At 34.3% G+C, this 24,690-nt stretch overlaps 4 protein-coding genes across 7 annotated transcripts; 3 read left to right on the forward strand and 1 right to left on the reverse strand.

Annotated features, from left to right (window-relative positions):
- The first annotated feature begins 794 nt into the window (after positions 1–794).
- On the forward strand, positions 795–6,911 carry LOC116140656. Of its 3 annotated transcripts, none has more exons than XM_031426252.1 (13): positions 795–955; positions 1,043–1,108; positions 1,602–1,667; positions 1,814–1,889; positions 2,293–2,370; positions 2,618–2,715; positions 3,241–3,314; positions 3,836–3,923; positions 4,031–4,188; positions 4,435–4,477; positions 5,367–5,432; positions 6,028–6,105; positions 6,550–6,911. In XM_031426252.1, exons 1-13 carry the CDS (start codon positions 851–853, stop codon positions 6,640–6,642), a joined length of 1,089 nt encoding a protein of 362 aa, XP_031282112.1. In that variant the 5' UTR covers positions 795–850; the 3' UTR covers positions 6,643–6,911. The 3 variants fall into 3 exon arrangements, with proteins under 3 accessions (XP_031282112.1, XP_031282114.1, XP_031282113.1); XM_031426254.1 differs by having other exon boundaries at positions 6,028–6,060; XM_031426253.1 differs by having other exon boundaries at positions 2,293–2,364.
- A 1,059-nt stretch (positions 6,912–7,970) lies between these two features.
- LOC116140665 lies at positions 7,971–11,043 on the forward strand. 2 transcript variants are annotated; one of them, XM_031426264.1, is made up of 6 exons: positions 7,971–8,055; positions 8,163–8,320; positions 8,567–8,609; positions 9,499–9,564; positions 10,160–10,237; positions 10,682–11,043. In XM_031426264.1, the coding sequence occupies exons 1-6, from the start codon at positions 7,996–7,998 to the stop codon at positions 10,772–10,774; spliced, it is 498 nt and encodes a 165-aa protein (XP_031282124.1). In that variant the 5' UTR covers positions 7,971–7,995; the 3' UTR covers positions 10,775–11,043. The 2 variants fall into 2 exon arrangements, with proteins under 2 accessions (XP_031282124.1, XP_031282125.1); XM_031426265.1 differs by having other exon boundaries at positions 10,160–10,192.
- Positions 11,044–16,750: 5,707 nt separating this feature from the next.
- LOC116140574 lies at positions 16,751–20,341 on the forward strand. Its single transcript, XM_031426194.1, has 3 exons — positions 16,751–18,215; positions 19,868–19,958; positions 20,065–20,341. Exon 1 carries the CDS (start codon positions 16,905–16,907, stop codon positions 18,081–18,083), a length of 1,179 nt encoding a protein of 392 aa, XP_031282054.1. The 5' UTR covers positions 16,751–16,904; the 3' UTR covers positions 18,084–18,215; positions 19,868–19,958; positions 20,065–20,341.
- Positions 20,342–21,929: 1,588 nt separating this feature from the next.
- On the reverse strand, positions 21,930–23,909 carry LOC116140649 (cilia- and flagella-associated protein 251-like). The gene is made up of 2 exons (XM_031426246.1): positions 23,727–23,909; positions 21,930–23,641 (listed from the first exon to the last, which is right to left on the reverse strand). Exons 1-2 carry the CDS (start codon positions 23,875–23,877, stop codon positions 22,224–22,226), a joined length of 1,569 nt encoding a protein of 522 aa, XP_031282106.1. The 5' UTR covers positions 23,878–23,909; the 3' UTR covers positions 21,930–22,223.
- Positions 23,910–24,690: the final 781 nt, after the last annotated feature.

Genomic DNA, 24,690 nt, shown 5'->3' on the forward strand with positions numbered 1-24,690 from the left:
ATACAATAATTAATCAAATAAAGGCAAAAGTAGTTAAAGCTATTAAAGTTTTTCTAAAGAACATTTTACAAATGAAATAATTTTTGAAAAATGTATAAGAGCATTTTTTAAAATTTAGGAAAAAAAAAAAAACACATTCATGAATCTACACACTCTATGAGTAATTGAGTATATATATACACAATACCTTTTCTTGGGTAAGGTAGATGTATTATTTCCTATCTAAAGAATTATTTTATTTGTTTTAATCATATGTTACAAAATAAACATAGCAACATTTTAGTTAACTAAAAAAAATTAGCGAGGATGTAAAAAATTAGAATAAATAAACAAACACATTATAATTATATTTTGATAATTTACTTTCTACTATTAAATAGTATGATATTAACAAGTAATAAGTATCTTGAATAATATTTTAAATTGTATTGTAAATTAAATAAGTGTTCAAATGTAGTTTAATGTTTTTTTTTTTCAAAAAAAGAAAAACATTTTCAACAAAAGCATTTTTAAATAAGTACTGTTACACGTACATCACTCTTTTACACAATTTTTATTATATCATGATATGACATATGTTACAACCACATAAATTTTTAATATTATAATAGAATTTGTGTGGTTGTAGCATATACCACATCATAATATTTACAAAATAGTGTAAAAATAAAAACACTTTCTACAAAATCATTTCTACATACAGCGAGCCAAACAGAGCCCAACGTCCAGGCTAAAACCCTTTCTCATCTTTTCCCTCCTTCCCTAACTGACCAAAACCCTCCCTGCATTACTTTCTACCACCGCAAAACAAACAAATTTCCCGCCAAAACGACCGAACAAGCGTGCAGCAATGGCTTCGCTGGAGGCCAAGAGTCTGAGAAAGGCAGTGGTGCCATCAACTTTAATAGACAATCCATCTCCTGGAAACCTCCAGTCAACTCGTCTCGCTCTTCATGTATCTCTCTCACTTCTTCATTATTATTTTTATTATTCTTTTGATGCTAAATCCATCTTTCGTTTCTTTTTTTTTGTTTTTGGTCAGGTTAACGAGGACGCCTCTTCCTGTTTGGTTTACATTGCCTCTGGCTGCCACATCTACAAAGTCCAGGTGCTTTCATTTCTATATTTTTATAATTATTCAGATTATGTTTTTCAATTTAGTTTTAATTTGATAGAAATTTTTGCTTAACTAATTTGGAAATCTTACTGCTACTTGTGTGGATTTTGGAATTTCAAGATTGTTCTAACGCCAAAGTCTGTTTTCAATTTTTCTAGTTGTTTGGTTGCAATTTGAGAAATTTGACGATAAGCTCTTTTTTTTTAGGATGTGAAATTCTGCAATGTAACGTTCCTTGTATTGTTTTATGAATTCAAATTTAAGAGTGGCGTTTGCATGTAATTTCACAGTTTTTTTTTACTAAAATACGTGATTAGTAGTCCAACAAAAAAGAGTTTTTTGTTAAAGCTCTATTTATATAAGTTAATGCTCAGAGGAGCTGTAGCAAAATGAAGCCTATTTCTTAGTCCTAGAACAAGCATAATCATTTGTTGTTAATGGCTGTTTTTGAAATTAATTTGGATTTTTTTTTTTCCTTTTGTAGATTATGATGGAAGATTCCTTGGTCAATGAGGGGAAGGAGAGCCTGCTGATTCCTCAACAGACACAGGTATTTCCAGTCCTGACCTTGTTGTTGTTTTTAGAGTTTTCTGCTTATCTGAGATTAACAGGATTTTGTACCAGCTATTTTTTGTCTTCCCTATTGAGTTCTGCATTAATCCCGTCTGCTTTTTCATTTGAATTTTGTTTTTCAAGGCTATGGATGCGTCATTACTTAACCGATGCCCCCATCGTTCAGAAATTCAGAGTATAGTGCTTGCAGAAACTGATAGTAAGTAACTTGTGTATTCTTGGAGTGGAATGCTACATTTGTGGTTCATCATATCTTCTTAAAGATAGTATTAGATGATGTTTAAGTTTAAAAGAGATGAACGATAAAAATTCAATTCAAATTTTTTTTTAAGACTTTGTATCAATTCAAATTTTTTTAAGACTTTGTATCTAATAATGGGAATAATGTAATCTTCCTTATTGCTGAAAGAAAAATATAGTGTTTTTTTGTAGGAAATGATAGTTATAGGACTTAAAAGTCATTTGAGAGTTAAGAAAATGTCGTACAACAACAGGCTCTAACGTAACTTCACTTTTGTAATTATTTTCTAAATCATGGAACTTGTGTGTATTTACACCAAACTTATAGTTAAATTATTAAATACAGTGACTCGTATCTGCAGGTAAAGGTTACTTTGTGTTGGGAAGTGTGGATTCTTATGGTCACCTTATTGTCTCAAAACTGGATACTAGTGGTAAAGGTACATTCCTTATTGTCCTTGTTTAGATTGTTATGAAGTTTGGATTGTAAACTTGTATGATATGATTCTATACAGAAACTATTAAACTGGAAGCCATTCTTCGTTGTGAATTTTGTTTAAAGGCATGGTTTTATTCAGCCTATGTTATTAAGTTTTTCTTCTTTCTCGAATACTTTTCACAACTTGGGTATTCAATACCCCCCACCCCAGTAAAAATGTCTTATCAATGTGTTTGTGAAATTTTCAGATGTCGAAAGGCTTACCTATTCAGTGTTGCCTCAGGATTGTGGTGTTGGAGAAGGTAGCTGGGCGGGGCTTTGCTTCAGTCCAAGTCAATGGTCCATGGTACCTAGTTTGTTTAATGGCAAATTTAAACTTTGCTGATTAGTCCGTATCTTGCCAATATCTTTTGCATGTTTGGCCATGTTATCAATGGGTCAGTAAGAAAAGAAAACCAGTGAATCTAATGCTATAGAAACAGAATCTTGTAGAATATATCATTTTCTGACTGTTGTGATGATTTACTAGCTGAAATGATATGGCATTGATAATTTGATTTTGCACCATGAATGTTGAAACATCCTAAAACCTGTGGACATACAGATTTTTCTGAGTTGCAACTAAATATTATTTACTTACAAATCACTTAGAAGTGTGAAGTTATGCTACTTGTATACTGCCCATGTTGATTTTTCTGAGGAGACAAAAGATAAGTGCCTTGCTCTTCTCCTTTTGTTTTCTGTGCATTTCACTTTTGTGTAATTAAATCATTTAAAATGTTTGATATATTTTTTTTTTCATTTTCTCTGGACTAAAGTCTTTGATAACTCAAATTATGCTTCCTTTTTGCTAATTAGTCTCTCATTCTAGGCAGCTGTGGCACGTAGCTTTAGCAAAAGCATTGATGTTTATGATCAAGATATCCACCTCAGGACTTTACGCACGTAAGTTTCATGTATGATGTATATAGTCTTTTTCCCCTTGTTACTTTGAATAGGAGTCACATATGTTTGTACGAATTCCATTTATCATGTGTTGGTATTGATGTCTCCTGGAGAAAATGAAGCTCGAGAGTATGTTGATTTTATGAGCTTGCTTGGATATTTTTCAAATTTCATGTTCACTATGACTTCAGATAGAGAAATAGGTAATGCATAATCTCGTGGTTGGAGATGGAATGACTGTGATGCAGATCTATGGATTCAGTTAAATATAATTTTGGATATATATGTGGTATATATTAATGGTACTGTATGACTATAAAACTAGAGCAATTGGTTTTTGGGCCTTGTCTATTATGTGGCATTTTAGTGGCTTACTTTTACTATTGTGGTACAGAACCCTGAAAACATTCTGTTAATATGAATCCCTGACATTTTTAGTTGCTCAGGCAATTTGTCTGTATTTATTTACCTATTTGTGGTCCTATTTTCATTGATTTCTTTTTCATTTAACTATGTTTCAGACTCTGGTATCCATCTTCATTGAACTTCATGCAGAATTTAAGTAATGGAAATGGAAGTTCAATATTAGCTGTCACTGAAGGCTGCCAGGTAAATTTTGTGCGGTTGTATATTTCATTTTCTTCAGTGTATTGAATGAGCTTGATCTCAGTACTTTACATGCTGTTGCTCTGCTTCAACTTTTGGAATTACTACAGCTGACTTTATGGGACCTGAGAACGAAAGAAAATGGTGGTTGTCTACGTCGAATTTGCGGCTCTGTTGGTGACAATTTATATGCTGCCTGTGGTTCTCCAACTGGTAATGTTGCAGTGGCAGGAGCTGACCGTACTGTGACAATTTATGATCCTCGCAGGTTTTTCATTAATTGATGTGAACAATACACATCATCCATTCTAATTGTTTGTGGCCCTTTTTTTTCTAATTATTTTGTTCTACTTATGCACGACTGAGTAGTTCATTCTCCCATTAGAATGATATTGTAATTCTTTATGTCCATTTGTTAGCATAGAAGATGGGTCAGTGGGAATTGGGGTGACAAAAGCATCACCTTGAACAGAGTTAACTCCTAATTTTTTTTTCTTTTTTGTCTTGTATGTAGATGGTCAGCACTATCAAGATGGGCGCACTGTTCAAAATATGAGGTAAGTTAATAGAGCTGATGACTTTCTCCTTGGTTCATGTCATTATTTTGGGCTCTTTTCCGATTAGTCTATGCCGATATTCAGGGACAGACTTAGGTGTTGTGGCAATTAATTTATACTGACAATTCTGGCTTCTTCAAGTGGCTGCAGTTTAAGAAATTGTAGTCATAAATAATTTGTTTCCTACTATAATTATATCAGGCCCTTGGACTCAACCTGGCCTGGTGATGCTCCAACTATTATCAAATCTTTAACCAACCTCATTTAGAACCCTTGACTTTACAACCTGCTGGTTATTTTTCTTTTTCTTTTATCACCTATAAAGGCGATGATCATAAGATATTTATTAGGTCATTATGGTCCATCTTCTGAAGTATTTCTATACAGCAAAATATGAGAATGATTTTTATTTTGGACTATATTCTGCACTGTTGCGTTACATTGTTGACTTAGTTTTTGATGATGTCTTATGTTCTTCAAATATAGTCAATACTTGTCCTTTGCTGATAACTTTTGCCTAAGCTAAGTGAGACTAGTTATTTTTAGGTCCTGAATGACTACTGAAGTCACCAAAGATTGCAAAAATTTTGTTATGTGTAGAGTTTGTGGATTTGTTGGTGGAACAGGTTTTACACAGATTGTATGCACTAGGATACGAGCTTATGTTATGAGGCAATGATAGCCATGCGTCTTCTAATTTTGTGGTAACACAGAATATAGTAAGAATTTCATGTGCTAGACATGCATTTCCTTTCAATAAGTAATGTTGTTTTTGCCACATTTATGTTAAATGAATTTCCTCTGTTTTGTTCAAGCTTATTAAGTTTGTGCATTGGCTGTTGGACACATTGTTGCCACCAAACATAACTTTTCTTTCTTGGTATTTCAGATAACTGGACTTGCTTTTTCATCAATCAACTCTGATTACATCTATGTGCAAGGGGTTGATTATGAGGTGATTATTTTTTAATCTTTGATGCTACCACCCTTTTCCTCTTAGTCATCTAAGGACATTAATATATTATTTCAAAACATGGTTCATTTTATTTTTCTCTTCTGGTTAATGGAGAATATGAATCTCCATAAATCTAACCACCTTTTATTTCATTCCTGATTCCAGATTGCTGCTTAGATAATTCTCTAATTTGACCTTTATTATCGCAAATTGCACTGGATATGAATGACTCTGTTTTGCATCTTTTGGTCATAAATAAACTTTTTAAAGTAGAAACAATTTAGCATAGGCCCAAAAAATAAGACTGGAATCACTGGACAGCATGCTGTTATATAGGTTCAGAAAATTATGCTGTGGAATGGCATGATTCAGTTTTATTTGTGCTTGGCTGTTACTATAAGAGCATGAGAAACAGCTTACATAATGCCAAATGTTTATTATAGCAACTTCATGTGATAGAGAAACTGCTGAAGTTCAGTAGTTTTTGGTGTTAATCTGGAACATATGGATAATGTTGATTATCTTTCTTAATAGTTAACATTGTAAGAGTTTCTTTTTATTCTCCATTGTTTTGATATGGAATGTATATTTGCAGGTCTTTTGTGGGCAGTGGAGAGAAAGCAGTAAGGTATTTTCATTTAGAGGAGACTCAAACTGGCTTGGGTTTGGTAAGGTATTATATTCTTCTTAATTCTGTGTCTCCAGCTATGCATCCATGTGAATACTGACACTAGCCTCTAGTAGGCCCAAATAATTCTAGGTCCAATGAAAAGGTTCTGGGCTGACTTTTTCTGTTTGAAGTTAAACCATAAATTCTGCTGTGAAGAAAACTTATATATGTTTGCTTTGAAAACTTTTCATTTTGTGCATGATTAGGTTTGATATTTTGTGACTGTATAACAACCTGTACAATATTTTAGAAGAGTAGAGTTTGCAGACTTTACTCATAATAGAGCCGTGACATTAATCAGTCGGTTCTAGATTTGCATTAATCTGCAATTTTTAGTCGATATTTTCTAATAGTAGCCCTTTAGTCTGTATGATGAGAGCTTCTTGTGTTGTTAATAGAGGACAAATGATCGTAATCTCACATGTTTCATGTTAATTCATGCCACAGTGCCCTGACACGGATGTATTGGGTGGTTGGTCCGATTCAGGAAGCATCTTCGTGGTTGATGTTGTTGCTAAAGATAGTGATATAAAGTTATAAACTCGTTGAAAGGTCTAATTAACGGATTTCCCTGGTGGTGGTTCAGCTATCCTCTCATCTTTCAAGTTACTTTTTAGTTACGCATCAAAGAATTTCGCTAAATCAGAAGCCTTGACCTCAATGTCTGCTAGCAGTCATTTCGGGGAACCCACATATGCTCCAATCAAGCATGTCAATTTAATGAGAAAAAAGGCACTCCGCAAGGAAAATGAATGTATTTTTATCTTCTTGTGCACAAAATTCCGTATATATAAGGATGATTTCAGTTTTGACTGTCCAAATTTGGTCTGTCTAAGGTAAAGATTTGATGTATTGGAATTTACGTTTATTTTGTGCTATGTATTTGTCAAGCATGGTCACATTCAGCAATGTGAACTGGGATTCTCGAGTCGTTAAGACCAAAAAAGAGAAAACTATAGAGAAGAAGAAAAGTAAGGTGAGATGTGACTGGATTCTATGATTCTAGACTACTTGATATTTGCAATATTTATAATATGCTTTTACCGATATGATTTTCTTCTAACTATCAAATGCTTTTTTATGTCTTGGTCAATAAGTTTCGTCCATTAATACTGTTATTATAATGATTCAGTCGACAGAGATACATTGCTGCCTGGAGAAATTTATGGCTTTTCTTGGCTCTCTCCAAGACATTTTATTCCCAGGTAAACTTTCACATGGTCTCCTCTTCTTTAATGCCGCCGTGGATCCTGGAGATTCTTTTTCTTTATCTTTTTACGTATCTTTATCCTGTTTGCCCTGGAAGTTGAATAAAAAAACGAATCTAAAAAAGTAAAAACCACCCACAACTACTTGTTAGTTTGAATGGTGGTTGAATGATTCCAAAACTTTATCTGATTGTTTCCCTAACCCTCTTTGTTTATTATTATAATTATTATTATTATTATTAATCAATTTAACTATCTTTTTTAGCTTCAAGATTTTGTGGGTTTCAAGTAAATTAGCATGCAGTGTAAGATTGAGAGAGAAAGTTGTGGTCCTTGTTTTGAGTTATTGAATTGAAATTGATGGATTCTTTCAAAGTCAAGGTGGCGACTGGCGAGAGATTATAGACTAGAGCCTGCTTCTGTTGTCTGGTTTTAATGGTACTGTATGACTATAAAACTAGAGCAATTAGTTTTTGGGCCTTGTTTATTATGTGACATTTTAGTGGCTTACTTTTACTATTGTGGTACAGAACCCTGAAGACATTCTGTTAATATGAATCCCTGGCATTTTTAGTTGCTCAGGCAATTTGTCTGTATTTAGTTACCTATTTGTGGTCCTATTTTCATTGATTTCTTTTTCATTTAACTATGTTTCAGACTCTGGTATCCATCTTCATTGAACTTCATGCAGAATTTAAGTAATGGAAATGGAAGTTCAATATTAGCTGTCACTGAAGGCTGCCAGGTAAATTTTGTGCGGTTGTATATTTCATTTTCTTCAGTGTATTGAATGAGCTTGATCTCAGTACTTTACATGCTGTTGCTCTGCTTCAACTTTTGGAATTACTACAGCTGACTTTATGGGACCTGAGAACGAAAGAAAATGGTGGTTGTCTACGTCGAATTTGCGGCTCTGTTGGTGACAATTTATATGCTGCCTGTGGTTCTCCAACTGGTAATGTTGCAGTGGCAGGAGCTGACCGTACTGTGACAATTTATGATCCTCGCAGGTTTTTCATTAATTGATGTGAACAATACACATCATCCATTCTAATTGTTTGTGGCCCTTTTTTTTCTAATTATTTTGTTCTACTTATGCACGACTGAGTAGTTCATTCTCCCATTAGAATGATATTGTAATTCTTTATGTCCATTTGTTAGCATAGAAGATGGGTCAGTGGGAATTGGGGTGACAAAAGCATCACCTTGAACAGAGTTAACTCCTAATTTTTTTTTCTTTTTTGTCTTGTATGTAGATGGTCAGCACTATCAAGATGGGCGCACTGTTCAAAATATGAGGTAAGTTAATAGAGCTGATGACTTTCTCCTTGGTTCATGTCATTATTTTGGGCTCTTTTCCGATTAGTCTATGCCGATATTCAGGGACAGACTTAGGTGTTGTGGCAATTAATTTATACTGACAATTCTGGCTTCTTCAAGTGGCTGCAGTTTAAGAAATTGTAGTCATAAATAATTTGTTTCCTACTATAATTATATCAGGCCCTTGGACTCAACCTGGCCTGGTGATGCTCCAACTATTATCAAATCTTTAACCAACCTCATTTAGAACCCTTGACTTTACAACCTGCTGGTTATTTTTCTTTTTCTTTTATCACCTATAAAGGCGATGATCATAAGATATTTATTAGGTCATTATGGTCCATCTTCTGAAGTATTTCTATACAGCAAAATATGAGAATGATTTTTATTTTGGACTATATTCTGCACTGTTGCGTTACATTGTTGACTTAGTTTTTGATGATGTCTTATGTTCTTCAAATATAGTCAATACTTGTCCTTTGCTGATAACTTTTGCCTAAGCTAAGTGAGACTAGTTATTTTTAGGTCCTGAATGACTACTGAAGTCACCAAAGATTGCAAAAATTTTGTTATGTGTAGAGTTTGTGGATTTGTTGGTGGAACAGGTTTTACACAGATTGTATGCACTAGGATACGAGCTTATGTTATGAGGCAATGATAGCCATGCGTCTTCTAATTTTGTGGTAACACAGAATATAGTAAGAATTTCATGTGCTAGACATGCATTTCCTTTCAATAAGTAATGTTGTTTTTGCCACATTTATGTTAAATGAATTTCCTCTGTTTTGTTCAAGCTTATTAAGTTTGTGCATTGGCTGTTGGACACATTGTTGCCACCAAACATAACTTTTCTTTCTTGGTATTTCAGATAACTGGACTTGCTTTTTCATCAATCAACTCTGATTACATCTATGTGCAAGGGGTTGATTATGAGGTGATTATTTTTTAATCTTTGATGCTACCACCCTTTTCCTCTTAGTCATCTAAGGACATTAATATATTATTTCAAAACATGGTTCATTTTATTTTTCTCTTCTGGTTAATGGAGAATATGAATCTCCATAAATCTAACCACCTTTTATTTCATTCCTGATTCCAGATTGCTGCTTAGATAATTCTCTAATTTGACCTTTATTATCGCAAATTGCACTGGATATGAATGACTCTGTTTTGCATCTTTTGGTCATAAATAAACTTTTTAAAGTAGAAACAATTTAGCATAGGCCCAAAAAATAAGACTGGAATCACTGGACAGCATGCTGTTATATAGGTTCAGAAAATTATGCTGTGGAATGGCATGATTCAGTTTTATTTGTGCTTGGCTGTTACTATAAGAGCATGAGAAACAGCTTACATAATGCCAAATGTTTATTATAGCAACTTCATGTGATAGAGAAACTGCTGAAGTTCAGTAGTTTTTGGTGTTAATCTGGAACATATGGATAATGTTGATTATCTTTCTTAATAGTTAACATTGTAAGAGTTTCTTTTTATTCTCCATTGTTTTGATATGGAATGTATATTTGCAGGTCTTTTGTGGGCAGTGGAGAGAAAGCAGTAAGGTATTTTCATTTAGAGGAGACTCAAACTGGCTTGGGTTTGGTAAGGTATTATATTCTTCTTAATTCTGTGTCTCCAGCTATGCATCCATGTGAATACTGACACTAGCCTCTAGTAGGCCCAAATAATTCTAGGTCCAATGAAAAGGTTCTGGGCTGACTTTTTCTGTTTGAAGTTAAACCATAAATTCTGCTGTGAAGAAAACTTATATATGTTTGCTTTGAAAACTTTTCATTTTGTGCATGATTAGGTTTGATATTTTGTGACTGTATAACAACCTGTACAATATTTTAGAAGAGTAGAGTTTGCAGACTTTACTCATAATAGAGCCGTGACATTAATCAGTCGGTTCTAGATTTGCATTAATCTGCAATTTTTAGTCGATATTTTCTAATAGTAGCCCTTTAGTCTGTATGATGAGAGCTTCTTGTGTTGTTAATAGAGGACAAATGATCGTAATCTCACATGTTTCATGTTAATTCATGCCACAGTGCCCTGACACGGATGTATTGGGTGGTTGGTCCGATTCAGGAAGCATCTTCGTGGTTGATGTTGTTGCTAAAGATAGTGATATAAAGTTATAAACTCGTTGAAAGGTCTAATTAACGGATTTCCCTGGTGGTGGTTCAGCTATCCTCTCATCTTTCAAGTTACTTTTTAGTTACGCATCAAAGAATTTCGCTAAATCAGAAGCCTTGACCTCAATGTCTGCTAGCAGTCATTTCGGGGAACCCACATATGCTCCAATCAAGCATGTCAATTTAATGAGAAAAAAGGCACTCCGCAAGGAAAATGAATGTATTTTTATCTTCTTGTGCACAAAATTCCGTATATATAAGGATGATTTCAGTTTTGACTGTCCAAATTTGGTCTGTCTAAGGTAAAGATTTGATGTATTGGAATTTACGTTTATTTTGTGCTATGTATTTGTCAAGCATGGTCACATTCAGCAATGTGAACTGGGATTCTCGAGTCGTTAAGACCAAAAAAGAGAAAACTATAGAGAAGAAGAAAAGTAAGGTGAGATGTGACTGGATTCTATGATTCTAGACTACTTGATATTTGCAATATTTATAATATGCTTTTACCGATATGATTTTCTTCTAACTATCAAATGCTTTTTTATGTCTTGGTCAATAAGTTTCGTCCATTAATACTGTTATTATAATGATTCAGTCGACAGAGATACATTGCTGCCTGGAGAAATTTATGGCTTTTCTTGGCTCTCTCCAAGACATTTTATTCCCAGGTAAACTTTCACATGGTCTCCTCTTCTTTAATGCCGCCGTGGATCCTGGAGATTCTTTTTCTTTATCTTTTTACGTATCTTTATCCTGTTTGCCCTGGAAGTTGAATAAAAAAACGAATCTAAAAAAGTAAAAACCACCCACAACTACTTGTTAGTTTGAATGGTGGTTGAATGATTCCAAAACTTTATCTGATTGTTTCCCTAACCCTCTTTGTTTATTATTATAATTATTATTATTATTATTAATCAATTTAACTATCTTTTTTAGCTTCAAGATTTTGTGGGTTTCAAGTAAATTAGCATGCAGTGTAAGATTGAGAGAGAAAGTTGTGGTCCTTGTTTTGAGTTATTGAATTGAAATTGATGGATTCTTTCAAAGTCAAGGTGGCGAGAGATTATAGACTAGAGCCTGCTTCTGTTGTCTGGTTGGGGAGCTTTGTGGGGTTTCGATTATTAGTCTTTGGCCATGTCATGAGAGACCAAAATTAGGGTCCCATCTTTGAGATCATCACTTAAAAACAGCAGTCTACCAACTGCTCTAGCTAGTTCCATTAAGATATTAATCTTGTGGCAATAATTTAAGACCAATTTCTTCTGGTTATTGCTCAAATTCACGAAGAAATATTTCCCACCTCACAATTTAGATATACATCATTTGAAACTATAAAGAACCTAATTGGGTTTCATATCCGGAAGGAATGACTAGTAAGTGGGTAATAACTAATTAACTATGATGTATAAGTGGTAAGAAAATATGATATTATAAGTTGATGGACAACATTTTAAATGTGAACTTCAATATTTAACCAAAACCCCAGTTGGGTAATGTTTATCAGATTTTTCATCTCGACAATAATGTAGTAGGACCAAGGAATCAATTATTGTGCCTGTAGTTTATGTCATATTTTGCCTAACCATAGTAGAAAAGGTGTTTGATGAAAGAGTGAAAGTCAAGTTTTGTTGTAGAAGAACAACCAGAAGAAGAGAAGAAGACAAGTTAAATTCATCTCCTGCTACAAGATAAGTCTTGTCCTTTCAATATTCAATGGTGGCAAAGGCCCCCACTATAGCAGTTTTGATTACAATAATTTGACCCTTCATTAAGGCACACACGTCCCAGTCCCAAGCTTCACCAAGTCTGGCCAAAAATACCAAAAATAAATTAATCTCGAAGTGGTAGGAGGTTATGCTTTCTCTATCAAATTCTTTTACTTTATTATAAATTATAAATAAATAAAATAACATATAGTTTACGAAAATAGTATACTATTTTTCTTCAACATGTGTTAAATTTGATGTCAGCTTTTGTTGAATAGAATATGCATTTTTCTGGTTAAAGTTTTGGGTTTCTTGCTAGTTAAGCCAAGGACAAAAACAAATCCCAAATCTTATTGATTGTTTAAAAATAAAATAATAATGTTATCGTCCCCATGTCATGAAGTGACTGACCCATATTATATAAATAAATGATAAGGACCACAAGTTGGAGCTCCAGCTATAAACTTCAATTTTAATTGGGACAACAGCAACTTGAGGCTGTGGTCAGATTTTAGGTCCACAACTTTTTTATTTATAGAGTTTTATAAATTATTTAATTATTTTTGTTTTGATGTTGATAGTCTGATTGTAATTTCTTCTTCTGGGTTCATGCACCTTTCTAGGCTACTTATTTCATGAAATGCTAACTGTTAATATTAACCGTTTGTTTGATGATTAAAATATAATAATTGGTAGATAATGATATTTGATCGATGATATGATGTGCTTTTTTTTCTTTTTTTTTTAGTAGAAACCTATTTTTGCATGAAGCGAAAGCATCATAATTCTTAAAAGGTTGAAAGTAACAATACCTGAAAATCTGTCACATGTGACTCTTTAACATTTATTAAATGTATGTTTTAAATACTCAAAATTTTGTATTATTTTAGAAAGTAATATTGTTTAATTTTGATAAAATAATTCTAAGATAAAGTGAAATAATAGCTTTAACTATTTGATAATGTCAACCATATTCAAAATTTAAGAATAAAATAAATTAGCATATTCAATTTCCTTTTGCTTGCAGATTCATTCATTATATTCTTGTCAATGGGATATGAAAATTTATGAAGATCTTATCCCATCGACATCTTCAAGTCATTAATTATGGATAATCTTTATTAAAGAACTCAACACCTAACTTTTGAAGACCCATTTTGTATAAGACTAGTCTAGGCAAATTGGGTCTTTTTTTTTTCCTTCAATTTGGTTAATTTGTGAAATTAATAAAGGTGAATATTCAGTAGTTCTTTGACCAAATCAGGTTGCCTTTATAGGCCAAGAATTGTATTGAGAATTTGAGAGCTTATTGAACTCTTCAAACTTTAAAAAAAAAAAAAAAAAAGTCAAACAACTTTGACTCTGTAAAATAAGATGAATTCATTTAGTTGAAGACCTATTTATATAATTAATTGATGGATTTTAACTTGGAATAATTTTAAATTTGTCCTCCGACAATGTGTCGAGAACCCAAGTTCGAAATTAGCATCCCGTTAAACGCTACAAACTTAGGAATTTGAATCCCAAACTTTATGGAAGTAAACCATTTGTTCTCGTATTTTGCTACATGGAAGCACAATAATCTGATTTTAATTTTGTTAACAAAAAAACAAGAAAAAAATATGAAAAAAAAAAGTGTTAAGGGAATCTCTGATAAAGAAATATAGTGTTGAAGCTTTATGTCTCCTACTTGTAGTATAATTACATTGGGAGAATCACATTCTGCCCAGCTGTCTGTGTTTATGTTTCAATGAAGAGCCTGCCCAAAAGTTAATCACAAAAAAAAAAAAAAAAGCCACACGTGAGATGTTATTATAATTAATTGATCAATTAATTAAGAAGATTAAGACAGATTCCCTTTCTGAGTTTGTGTTATTATCATATTATTATTATTTTATTATTTAAATAAGGTTTTGGCCAAAAAAATATGTGGCAATATTTTGTTGGAAGTTGTCCTAATCAGAGTTGGTTTTTGGAGATAAGTTTTCAGATATTTATTGATAAATATGTAAAACATCATTTTAATTAAAGATTAAGATTCTCTTTTGTCAGATATTTGTATTGTTTCAAATAAAATAATTAAATTGTATAGTTATTGATTTTAATTAAAATGATAATTCAATATATTTTCTTAATAAATATTTTTTTTTATAAATTATCTATCCGAATTCATTCAACTCATTTATCGTCAACTCGTTAAATTTTTTCGTGGTTTAAATCATAGTTCCTAAATAATTTACAAAAATACTATATCTACCGAAAAAATTGCACCGAAGCAGGTGGAGCTTCTTTTCTCTATCAGGAAGCCAAAAATGCTATAACAAAAATATATATAAAAAAAAAAAATGTCTTTCATGCTTTCGCACAACCCATGAGCTTTTTTGACGCCACTTCTTCTTCTTCATGGCCTTCCATGGCTTCTTCATTGACTCCCTCAATCAAATCTTCACTTGGGTTATCTAAATCTGCCTTTTTGCAGCATGGGTTCTCTTTGCAATCCATAACTTTTCCTCGGTTTTGGGTTGTGCGAAAGTGTGAAAAGCTGTAGAGAAAGAAGAAGTAGAGGAAGGCATAGAAGAAGCCATTGGTTATGAGCTTTGAAACAACGTCGAGTGAGTTGCAAAAGGTTATGGAAGATGAGAAGTTAGGACTTGAAGCTTGAAGCTTTTTAATTAGAGTAGGGACGCCCGTCCAAAAAAAAAGGACGGTCATCCATTCTAGATTTTTTTTAAAATTTTTATATTTAAAAAAAAAATTAATAACGTTAAATGCGTTGAATGGTTTGAGTCAGGAGACATGTAAGCCGGTATAAAATTTTGGTGTAAAATCCCGATGTCTGTAGCATTATTGAATAATTTATTCATCAATATTATTATTGTTTTTGTCATTTTGATTTGATAATTTTCCTTTTTTTCTAATCATATTAATATTAAAATCAATTTATATGTATCTCAATTAATTTTTCAGAGTCTTAAAAGTTTGATCACCTTAAAAATCCGATCCAATAATCCTTTAGTAACCACCTTTATTAGCACTTTCTCAAAAGCTTAAAAAACCTAATTTTATTATTCTATTATGGGGTCACCCAATAACAGTTAACAAATTCTCATTCCAATTTATCCTTAAAATGATAATTTAGAATTTCCTAAATTTAAAAAAAAAAGCTAAGTAGATTGGGATATATTGGTATTATTAGTGGTAATTTCGTCAATATAGAGGTCTCTTCTTCTAGAAGAAAGAATAAGAAACAGAAGACCAAGTCGCTCTCCTGCATTACGCGCCAACGAAGACTCAGCTGTAGCTGCCGCGTGTCCGAGCCTAAAAAATGACTGGGCTTTTGTCAGTAAAATCATCGCTTAATCTCACGTGGACAAACAGGACAAGACTACGCCACGTGGCGAAATATCAATGCACCAAGTACTGCTCTTCGGACTTTGACGCTTTATTGTTAATCAACGGCTCAGATCTCTTCCCATCGGCCGTGTCCACTGCGTGTGTACTGCCTTACCGCGTGTACAAGATTTAGTGAATCCCTATGCTCATCCCAAAACAAATTTATGAAAATGAAAAAAAATATACCACCTATGAACAAACACAAATATTAAAATATTTCATTATAGTTAAAAAAAAAGAAGTATTTATTTAAAAAAAAAAAAAAACCTTCTACTTACAATTTTGAATGAACTTCTATAATTTGATGGTGTTAAATTAAACAGTTAGTAATAATTATTTTTATGTTTATACAAGATATCTTAATATAGTGAAATTATAGGATAGACAGCCTAAAATAGTATAAAGAATTTACTTGAAAATTAAATTACAGTATCCTAACTTTAGTAATAATATATGAGGATGAATACATAATTTCTTTTTTAATCTAAAGTATTAGGAATTATGATATCTATGGCTAAAAGTAATAATATAAAGTAACCATTATTAAGATAAAATAATGTCATAATTTCGGTAAGACATGTTTATAAATGTGTTATCAATTAAATAAAAGGGTATCTTACTATATTAACTCAATAATATTATTTCATCAAATTCAATTATTTATTATAGTCCCCTCCAAAATAATATGGTATAAAATCATTAGAATTAAGTAGCCAACAAACCCATTTAAACTCATAAAATTTATCACAAATTTTAATATCATTATTTGATCAAATAACTAATTAAATTCCCCTCTAAAATAATTAATAAAGTAATAGTAAATTCCGAATATAGTAACAATAATTTATCCGTTTGAAGAACTTTCTCTTTCCAACTACCAAATTACGCGGTCCGAAACTCCCCCAATAAAATCCCACTCTCCACTTATTAGGGTTCCTCAATTCTCACTCTCCCCTAATTTTCTCACAATTCCACCATTTTCCCACTTCAATTCTCCATCTCCGCACCTCAAATTTCCTTTCTTTCATGTAATCATGCCCGCCACCGACTGCCAGGGCTCATCGGCGGCGCCTTTCTCCAACCTCGGCCGTTCCATTCTCAGTCTCCGCCGCGATCAGGCCGTTCATTCCATGGACAGCGACACCGTCTCCGGTTCCTCTCCCGAGGTCGACCTGGAGTCCTTCCAGCGGAAGATTTCGGACCGGTTCATGGACTTGTCGTCCGGTTCGGACGAGTTGCTCTCGCTTGCGTGGGTTCAGAAGCTTCTCGACTTGTTCCTCGTTTCGCAGGATGAGTTTCGTGTTGTTTTGTTTAATAATAGGTCGCAGCTTCATAAGGCACCGATGGATCGGCTTATTGCTGAGTATTCTGAACGGAGCGTGAAGGCGCTTGACGTTTGCAATGCGATTCGTGATGGGATTGAGCAGATCAGACAGTGGCAGAAGCTTATTGAAATCGTTCTTATTGCTTTGGATGATCGGAGAATGTTATGTGAAGGACAGGTTCGGCGAGCTAAGAAGGCTGTGATTGATTTGGCGATTAGTATGCTTGATGAGAAAGATTCCGGCACGGCTTTGGCTCATCGGAACCGGTCTTTTGGGAGGAATAACTTGAAGGATCATCACAATCGATCCTTGGGGCATTTTCGATCATTGTCATGGAGTGTTTCGAGGTCTTGGTCGGCTGCTCGGCAGTTGCAGGCGATTGGGAATAATTTGTATGCTCCAAAGGGTAATGAAATTATGGCTACAAATGGGCTTGCCGCGTTGGTGTTCACCATGAGTTCGTTATTGTTGTTTGTAATGTGGGCGCTTGTGGCGGCTATTCCGTGTCAGGATCGTGGTTTGCAAGTGCATTTTCCGGTGTCTAGGCAATTTATTTGGGCGGGGCCGATGATGGTATTGCACGAGAAGATTTTGGAGGAGTCGAAGAAACGAGAGAGGAGAAATGCTTGCGGGTTGATGAGGGAGATTCATCAGATTGAGAAAAGCACGAGGTTGATGAACGAGTTGTTGGATTCGATTCAGTATCCAGTGGCCGAGGAGAAGGAGGGCGAGGTGAGACAAAAAGTGAAGGAATTATCAATTGTTTGCGAAACAATAAAAGAGGGATTGGACCCGTTGGAGAGACATGTGAGAGAGGTGTTTCATAAGATCGTGCGCAGCCGAACCGAAGGACTTGATTGCTTTGGAAGGATGCATGGTCCTGATTAGTTTGTATTTGAAAATTTGATTATAGGTGTCAGGTGTGAAAAGTGCAAATGGGTTTCGTTGTATTTTTGCTTTTTGGGAATGCCTGGAAGATAAAGGTAAGAGTGTTGGAGGATGGCACTGGAAATAAACGGGGTAAGGAGGAAAATTTTCATTGTATTTATCAGCATATATTGTGTAAAGAAAGTAGGATATGAAATGGGATAATCACATTTCGCGATGATGATGTCCTTCTTTTGTGTTTCTGTTGTATAATCAAATTTCTGAGTAAATTGCATCTTGGTGCTGTAGTTGATTTTGTTTTGGCAGTTTTTTTCCCCAATTTTGGCTTCTGTACATGCTGTGTATTGGAAAGAGCAAAGTGTTACTGTAAATTTTTGTTATTTCATTTTGTTTTCAATGCAAGTACAAGCTGCATAGAGTATCAATCGAGTGTTCAATGTTTTGATTTTTTCTAAGGTGTATATAGAGTTGCAATGACTTCAAATAATATGTGGCCAAGCTACCTAATGTGGTGAACTTGGTTTTGAAGAGTTGAGGATGTTGGAGTTCATTCTTCTTCTTGTACGCTGACGATTTGTGTCTCGGGTAGGGTTGTTAAATCTGCTGTCATAATTTGCATGAGAGACTATGTTTATAATCTCTCTTTTTTATTTTAGTGACTTTTCTTGCTCATAGAACTAATTACAACTGCTGATATGAAATAAGGGATCCTCATCCTTGTACTCGCGATTGAGTACTCTACTTGCATTTGCAGTCTCCAGGAAGATGACTGGCCAATATGTATGGTGCTCTGTTCTTTGTTTCCTACAATATAATATTTTTGAGGAATGAAAATAAAGAAATGTTTAAAATGTTCTCCTTAAACTCCATGATTTATTTTCCATCCTTAATTATCATACAAGATGGAGTTTCTGCTGGTGATATCCCAATGAAGTCATGAATATTCATCACCACGTACTTCCTAATGAAATTTGTCTTGGGTATTCTGTTATCTGTTTTATGCGTAGATGACTTATAGCATTCAATTGTGGAGTTCGATGTCACAAGCAATTGATTTTCTGGTGTCTGCCGTTTACTCTGAATCTGTCCCATTTGGAAGTCAAGAAAATGCTATGTCAACAGAATTTGTGGATGAAACATCAATAATTTTCATTAGGTGCTTGATTTTCTGCTTGGTAGTCCTCTACTCTAAGGATGCTTTGTTGTATTTTTTCCTTGGTCCTTTTCTTAGTGGTTAGGGATAAAGATGGTGTGGTTGATCTCCATGGAATGGTGTTTACTCAACCATCAAGATGAATATAATCATATTACCTGTGTCTTATCTGAAAAAAGAATATAACCATAATACCATATTACTAAATTACATGAATGTTGTAGAGTCCTGGTTCTAACTTAATTTTGGATTTTCAATTGGAATAGTGAATAAGTAACCCAATTTTGCCCGCTTAATGGAAATCACCAGAGAAGGCTATACTATATTGGTGTCAGATATGGATTCAAGTGTTGGTTATGTGGATGTATTTGAGCTTTGTATGTTTAATGTTCATGATGCTAGCTTCAGCATATGATTTTTGCTTCATTGTTGGCTTCCTGTGTCCCCTGCTCTCGAAGTTCCTTCAATTGATTGCGACAAATATCTTGCAATCTCTTAGTATAAATGCTAGAAATTGCTTTTGTTGTCGGCAGAATAATTTATCTACAACCTTGAGAAAGAGCTTAGTTTCATATATACTTCTGCCGTGTCAATTATATTGATATCATAGGCTTGTATGAACTGTTCACAGGTAAATTTCTAAATTCTGCTTATGAAGACTCCTTTGTCGCTGTTTCTAAGCTCTTCTTGAAACAGCAAGGCATCTCAGCTGTACCCAACAGGTATGCGTTCAAAATTCTTAATTGTTAACTCTCTGCCTCAAGTTCATTCAAACTATTGTCTTTATTTCTGTTGGTTAAAAGTGTCCCTTACTCTCTGCTGTCCCAGCATCCCTGACATCGAGCAGTGGCACGGTTGGTGGCACATAACATCCCCACCTGATCGATGCAAATTCTGGCCATATATAATCTACCCAAGGAGCTGGAGATGCTAGCCAGAGCAGTGGCCCTCACCACAACACCTTGTTAGCTGTCATAACTCGAAAGCTTTTAGTAATCAAAAGGGTCTTGTTTTCTTTTCTTGGCTGGAATTGAACATCTCAAATAGAGTCTCAAGATTGAATATCTATATTTTTGCAAGTTCAGCGACTGTTGTCATTGAGATTTTAATTATATGAAAGTGACTTGCATTGTATCTCTCTGTGGGTGTTTGTGATGCTAAGAAAAAGACTTGATTGCTTTTCTATTGAATTTTGTTTCACGAGTTCACTAAAAAGAAAAGAAAAGAAAAGAAAACGCGGGGGATTTATTTTTCTATAATTGCAGATATTCTTCTTTGCTTAACATATAAGGAATTATAATATCATTTCACATCATGCCCAAAATGTCATTTGTGCCTGACTTTTGATGGTCTGATTGATTGGTTGCATATGGAAGATGAATATATCGAAGACTTTCTCTTAGTATTAAAGTAGTGTTCTTCTCTCTTGTAAGATTTTTTTTTATCAAGCCTAACTTTGTTGGATTGAAAGCTTGATCATGGGGCCCTTTATAATTATGTACAAAGGGTCGCTTTGTTTTCAAGTTATTCGGCTTTAACTGCTTTAACGGTTGCAAGTTTGCAGTTCTTATCACGAAATGTTCTGATCCACTAGCATCCACATAACATCACATGAACTGTTCTTGGCTCCCAGGCAACAAATTTTGACTCACTTCAGCTTTTCAGTTAAAAGTTTTACTGAGATTCGATTTTAACTTCTTGTCTTTTTCACATGTGATTTGAGAAAAGCTAAAGCTACCAAGCTTCTCCTCAAGAAAAATGTGCTATTGCTACTACCTTTATAATTATACCAGAGCAATCACATTTCTTTGAATTGCAGGATGTACGATGCTTAACTTGCGTAGCTGTCCATGCAATGACTTACTGCACAAAATGCGCCGCTGATGATTAATACTACTACGACGCCCCAAATAAATTGAGTCAACGCCTTTTCCCACCCAAAGTTTGTCTTAATGACTTTTTCACCTTAAAAGTTTCAAAATACTACTTTTTCACTCAAAGTTAATATTCCGTTACTACCTAAAGTTGATTCCGACCGCGAAAATTCTTTTCGTCACCATCATTTGAACCTTTGGTCTCCTTTATAAAAAAACCCATTTCACTTCGGCATTTGATTTCTTGCCGATTGTCAGTCATCTCAAAGTTATGATTTTATATTTTTAACTGATTTCTTACTTATTTGGACGGTGAATATTTAATCTATCACCACCATTCGATCCATTGGCCTCCACTTTACAAAACCTCTCTTACCCTCACTCCTGGTGATTTGCCGAACATCGGTTGATAAAGTGAAATGTATTTTGGGTGGTAGGGGAATATTAACTTTGGGTGGGAAAGTGTCATTAAGGCAATCCTTGGGTGGGAGAAAGTCGTTTAAATAAATTTGTTGTGAGCTTAATATCTTTAGGCCCAAAACTGTAGCCGCCGACACAAAATTTATGCATTTGAGACGTCACATGAAAAAAAAAAAAAAAAATAGGGGCAATCTAAAAGTTGCTAGAAGGATTGAAAAATATCAGATTCAAGACCTATATTTGATAAATTTGGTTTAAAAAAAATTCATCTGAAAGACTATTAAAACAATGGGATGCTTTTCATGATTCTGAACAGTTTTAAGTTTTTGTTTATGAAGAAGATTTAAGTTTCAGACTCCACAGGCTAAAATTGAAGAACTTGATCCTTTATGTCATAGTGTGATTAATGAAACTCTGCAACTTTTTATGGTATTAACTCCTTAACTGCAGTGACAACTTAGCGTAAAGATTGAGCGTGTTTAAGTTCTTCAATCAAAATGTTACAAAAATTTTATACAATATGCTAGTTTTGATAAGGAAAAATTGCAGCATCTTATTTGAGAAATGATCTTTGGTATTGTCATATCAGAAAAAAGCAAATAATTGTATTGATTTAACTATAAATAAATAATGTCACAATTTGTATAAAAAATATGCGTGATTGATACAATCCCATTTGGGATGTAATTTGGTTTATGTTTTCTTAGCTCTAATGAAATGGAAAACAAGCACTAAAATAGATACAAGTAAGGCTGATCCTGCAACAACAAGAGGAGGACACATCTTGGACATTTTTTCAACATGCTTCTTCATTTGGGATGCTTCCTCACTCAGATCGTTTTGCTTCTCCAATTCCAGAGATTCATGTTCCTCAACTTTTTCTTTAGATATTTCTTCTCTAGTTTCTTTTTCTTTAATTTCTTTCCCTTGAGTTTCTTCACTAGTTTGATCTGCCAAGTTATTCAGATTTGATGTTTCTTGCTGCTCAGGTTCCTGATGGGATTCAGGTTTTGTTGATTCTTGAACTTCTTCTCCAGGTTCCTGCCTCGGTGATTCTCCGGGCTTTTCATTTTGCAGTTGATGCTTTTCTTTTGTAGTTTCTTCCTCTTCAATCTCATTTGATGGTGAACTTGGAGGTTCAGTTGGCGCAGTCATTTGATCATCTCCAGGGATTTTAGATTCAATGTTCTCCGGACTAGGAACTTGTTCTTCCAATTCTTGCACCTGTGCTCTTTCTTCAGGATGATTTTCTCTCTGAGTTTCTTCGGTTGGTGGTGATTCTGTTTTCTGTGGGCGATCACTCTCTTTCTCGGCTGCTTCATGAGGTTCCACAGACCCAGTTGCTTGATTCATTTCAGTACTGGCCTGAGGCTCAATTTCTGGGCCTCCAGGTGATTGCTCCACAACCTGATCATTTTCTTCCAAGCTTTTAACTTCAGGCTCTTTGACTCTTTCAGGAACCTTTTCAGCTTCATTTGAAAATGTCCTGGACTCATCTCCGTCAACCTTTTGCTCTTCCGAAGCAATTTCTTCCGTGAGTTCTTCAGGTGTTTCCTTTACAGCCTCCCCAGCATAGTCTCCTCCCGGAAACTCTTCAGCTTTTGTTGCTGCAGGTTGTCCCTGATCACTTGCTTTTTCCAAAACCTGACCAGAATCCTCCAAGCTTTCATTCTTTTGCTCTATAGTTTCAGGAACCTCTCTTTCCACAACCTGGTCAGTTTCTTCCTTTTCTATTGGCTTTTCAGACTCTTTCTGAATTTCCTCTTTTGCTTTCTCAATTCCGGGAACTTCCTCAGCTTCAGTTCTCCCTCTATCTTCCTCCTCTTCCTCCTCTTCCTTCACTTCCTCAATCCCAACCCCACAAATTCCCTTGTCCAATTTCGGCATAACAATTGTCAAGGTTGATGTTTCATCATTAAGCTTGGCCTTAATTTTATCTAATTTCACCCTTTCCGGAATCCGAAAAACTTTCCTGAAAGCCTTTACCTCCACCTCTTTCCTGACCATAATCCAACCCAGCAACACCATCTCCTGAACAGGCTTCTTCCCACCAATTGCAATTCGATTCCCGGCTTCATTTATCTCAATGTCAATGTTCTCCCTTCTGAAACCTGCATTTTGTTTAATTAACACTAAAATAAGAATAAAAATGGAAAATGTTGCAATACAAAAATGGAATGGAAATTAACAAGAGACCTTTGAGATGGCCAATGAGGATGAACTTGGAGTCAGTTTCTGTAGACATGAAAAGAGGGCCAGAGGATTCTTTTGTGATCCTGAAATCAGCCATTTTGGAAGTCAAATCATCCCTGTTATGGGTGATCTTGAGTCCCAATTCAAGCTCCATTGCTATCTTTTTTTTTTTCTTTTTTTTTTTCCCCAAATTGTAATGTTCTTAGCTAGTAATAATAAGTTGAGAAATGGAACAGAAACATGATGATCAAAGGCATTTTAACAGGTTTAGTTAACAGAAAGCCCTGGTGTTTGTTCACAAGAGAAAAGCATATATTCATTGCTTCCCAAATTATATTTTTTTTGCCTTTAGTGGGAAGTAATGGCATTTTGTTGATACCAAAACATGATTTCTGATGTACTTCGTTATATTGAAATCGATTTGTTTAGGATTTTTGTATAAACTTATCAGCACGTGTCTTTATTGATTTGGTGAAAAAGCCCTTTAAAATGGATGACTTAAAAGGCCTTCAAAGGAACATGCAACGTCATTGCAAAGAATATCATATGCAGAAGGCCAAAGCAAACGGTCTTGAGGTTTCCATGCACAGTGAAACGCAATGCAAAATTCAACGACTTCATCAATGTCGCTTACCTTTTCACATCCGAGCTTGAACCAGTTTCATATCTCAGAAAATTTTGGAGCAAATATATATATACTGAACAAGTCCGTCTAAAGAACATTTGTGACCTTAGGCAAAAGTTACTTTAAAGGCGTACAAATAATATAAGAATAAAGATAGATTGATAAACATTTGTCACAACTTTATTTCACAAACATTGACGTGACAGCTCGTAATTGGTCAGATGGGACCCATTATAAGTTGATCAATTATGAGCTGACATGTCGCATTTTTTATAGAAAGTTAGTGAGAAAGGTTTGTGAGTGTAATATTATTGATAATATAAGTATATATTAAAAAATTAT

Source organism: Pistacia vera, unplaced genomic scaffold (assembly GCF_008641045.1).
Source record: "Pistacia vera cultivar Batoury unplaced genomic scaffold, PisVer_v2 Contig374, whole genome shotgun sequence".
Taxonomy (NCBI): Eukaryota; Viridiplantae; Streptophyta; class Magnoliopsida; order Sapindales; family Anacardiaceae; genus Pistacia; species Pistacia vera.

What these genes read in the sequence shown, in the direction of transcription:
- LOC116140574 (XM_031426194.1), top strand. Translation starts at nt 16,905, where the DNA reads ATGCCCGCCACCGACTGCCAGGGCTCATCGGCGGCGCCTTTCTCCAAC.
- LOC116140665 (XM_031426264.1), top strand. Translation starts at nt 7,996, where the DNA reads ATGCAGAATTTAAGTAATGGAAATGGAAGTTCAATATTAGCTGTCACT. An exon ending in ACAATTTATGATCCTCGCAG is followed by an intron (nt 8,321 to 8,566) that starts GTTTTTCATTAA and finishes TCTTGTATGTAG; the next exon opens with ATGGTCAGCACTATCAAGAT. An exon ending in CGCACTGTTCAAAATATGAG is followed by an intron (nt 8,610 to 9,498) that starts GTAAGTTAATAG and finishes TTGGTATTTCAG; the next exon opens with ATAACTGGACTTGCTTTTTC.
- LOC116140649 (XM_031426246.1), bottom strand. Translation starts at nt 23,877, where the DNA reads ATGGAGCTTGAATTGGGACTCAAGATCACCCATAACAGGGATGATTTG. An exon ending in CCTCATTGGCCATCTCAAAG is followed by an intron (nt 23,642 to 23,726) that starts GTCTCTTGTTAA and finishes AACAAAATGCAG; the next exon opens with GTTTCAGAAGGGAGAACATT.
- LOC116140656 (XM_031426252.1), top strand. Translation starts at nt 851, where the DNA reads ATGGCTTCGCTGGAGGCCAAGAGTCTGAGAAAGGCAGTGGTGCCATCA. An exon ending in TGATTCCTCAACAGACACAG is followed by an intron (nt 1,668 to 1,813) that starts GTATTTCCAGTC and finishes TTGTTTTTCAAG; the next exon opens with GCTATGGATGCGTCATTACT. An exon ending in CGCACTGTTCAAAATATGAG is followed by an intron (nt 4,478 to 5,366) that starts GTAAGTTAATAG and finishes TTGGTATTTCAG; the next exon opens with ATAACTGGACTTGCTTTTTC.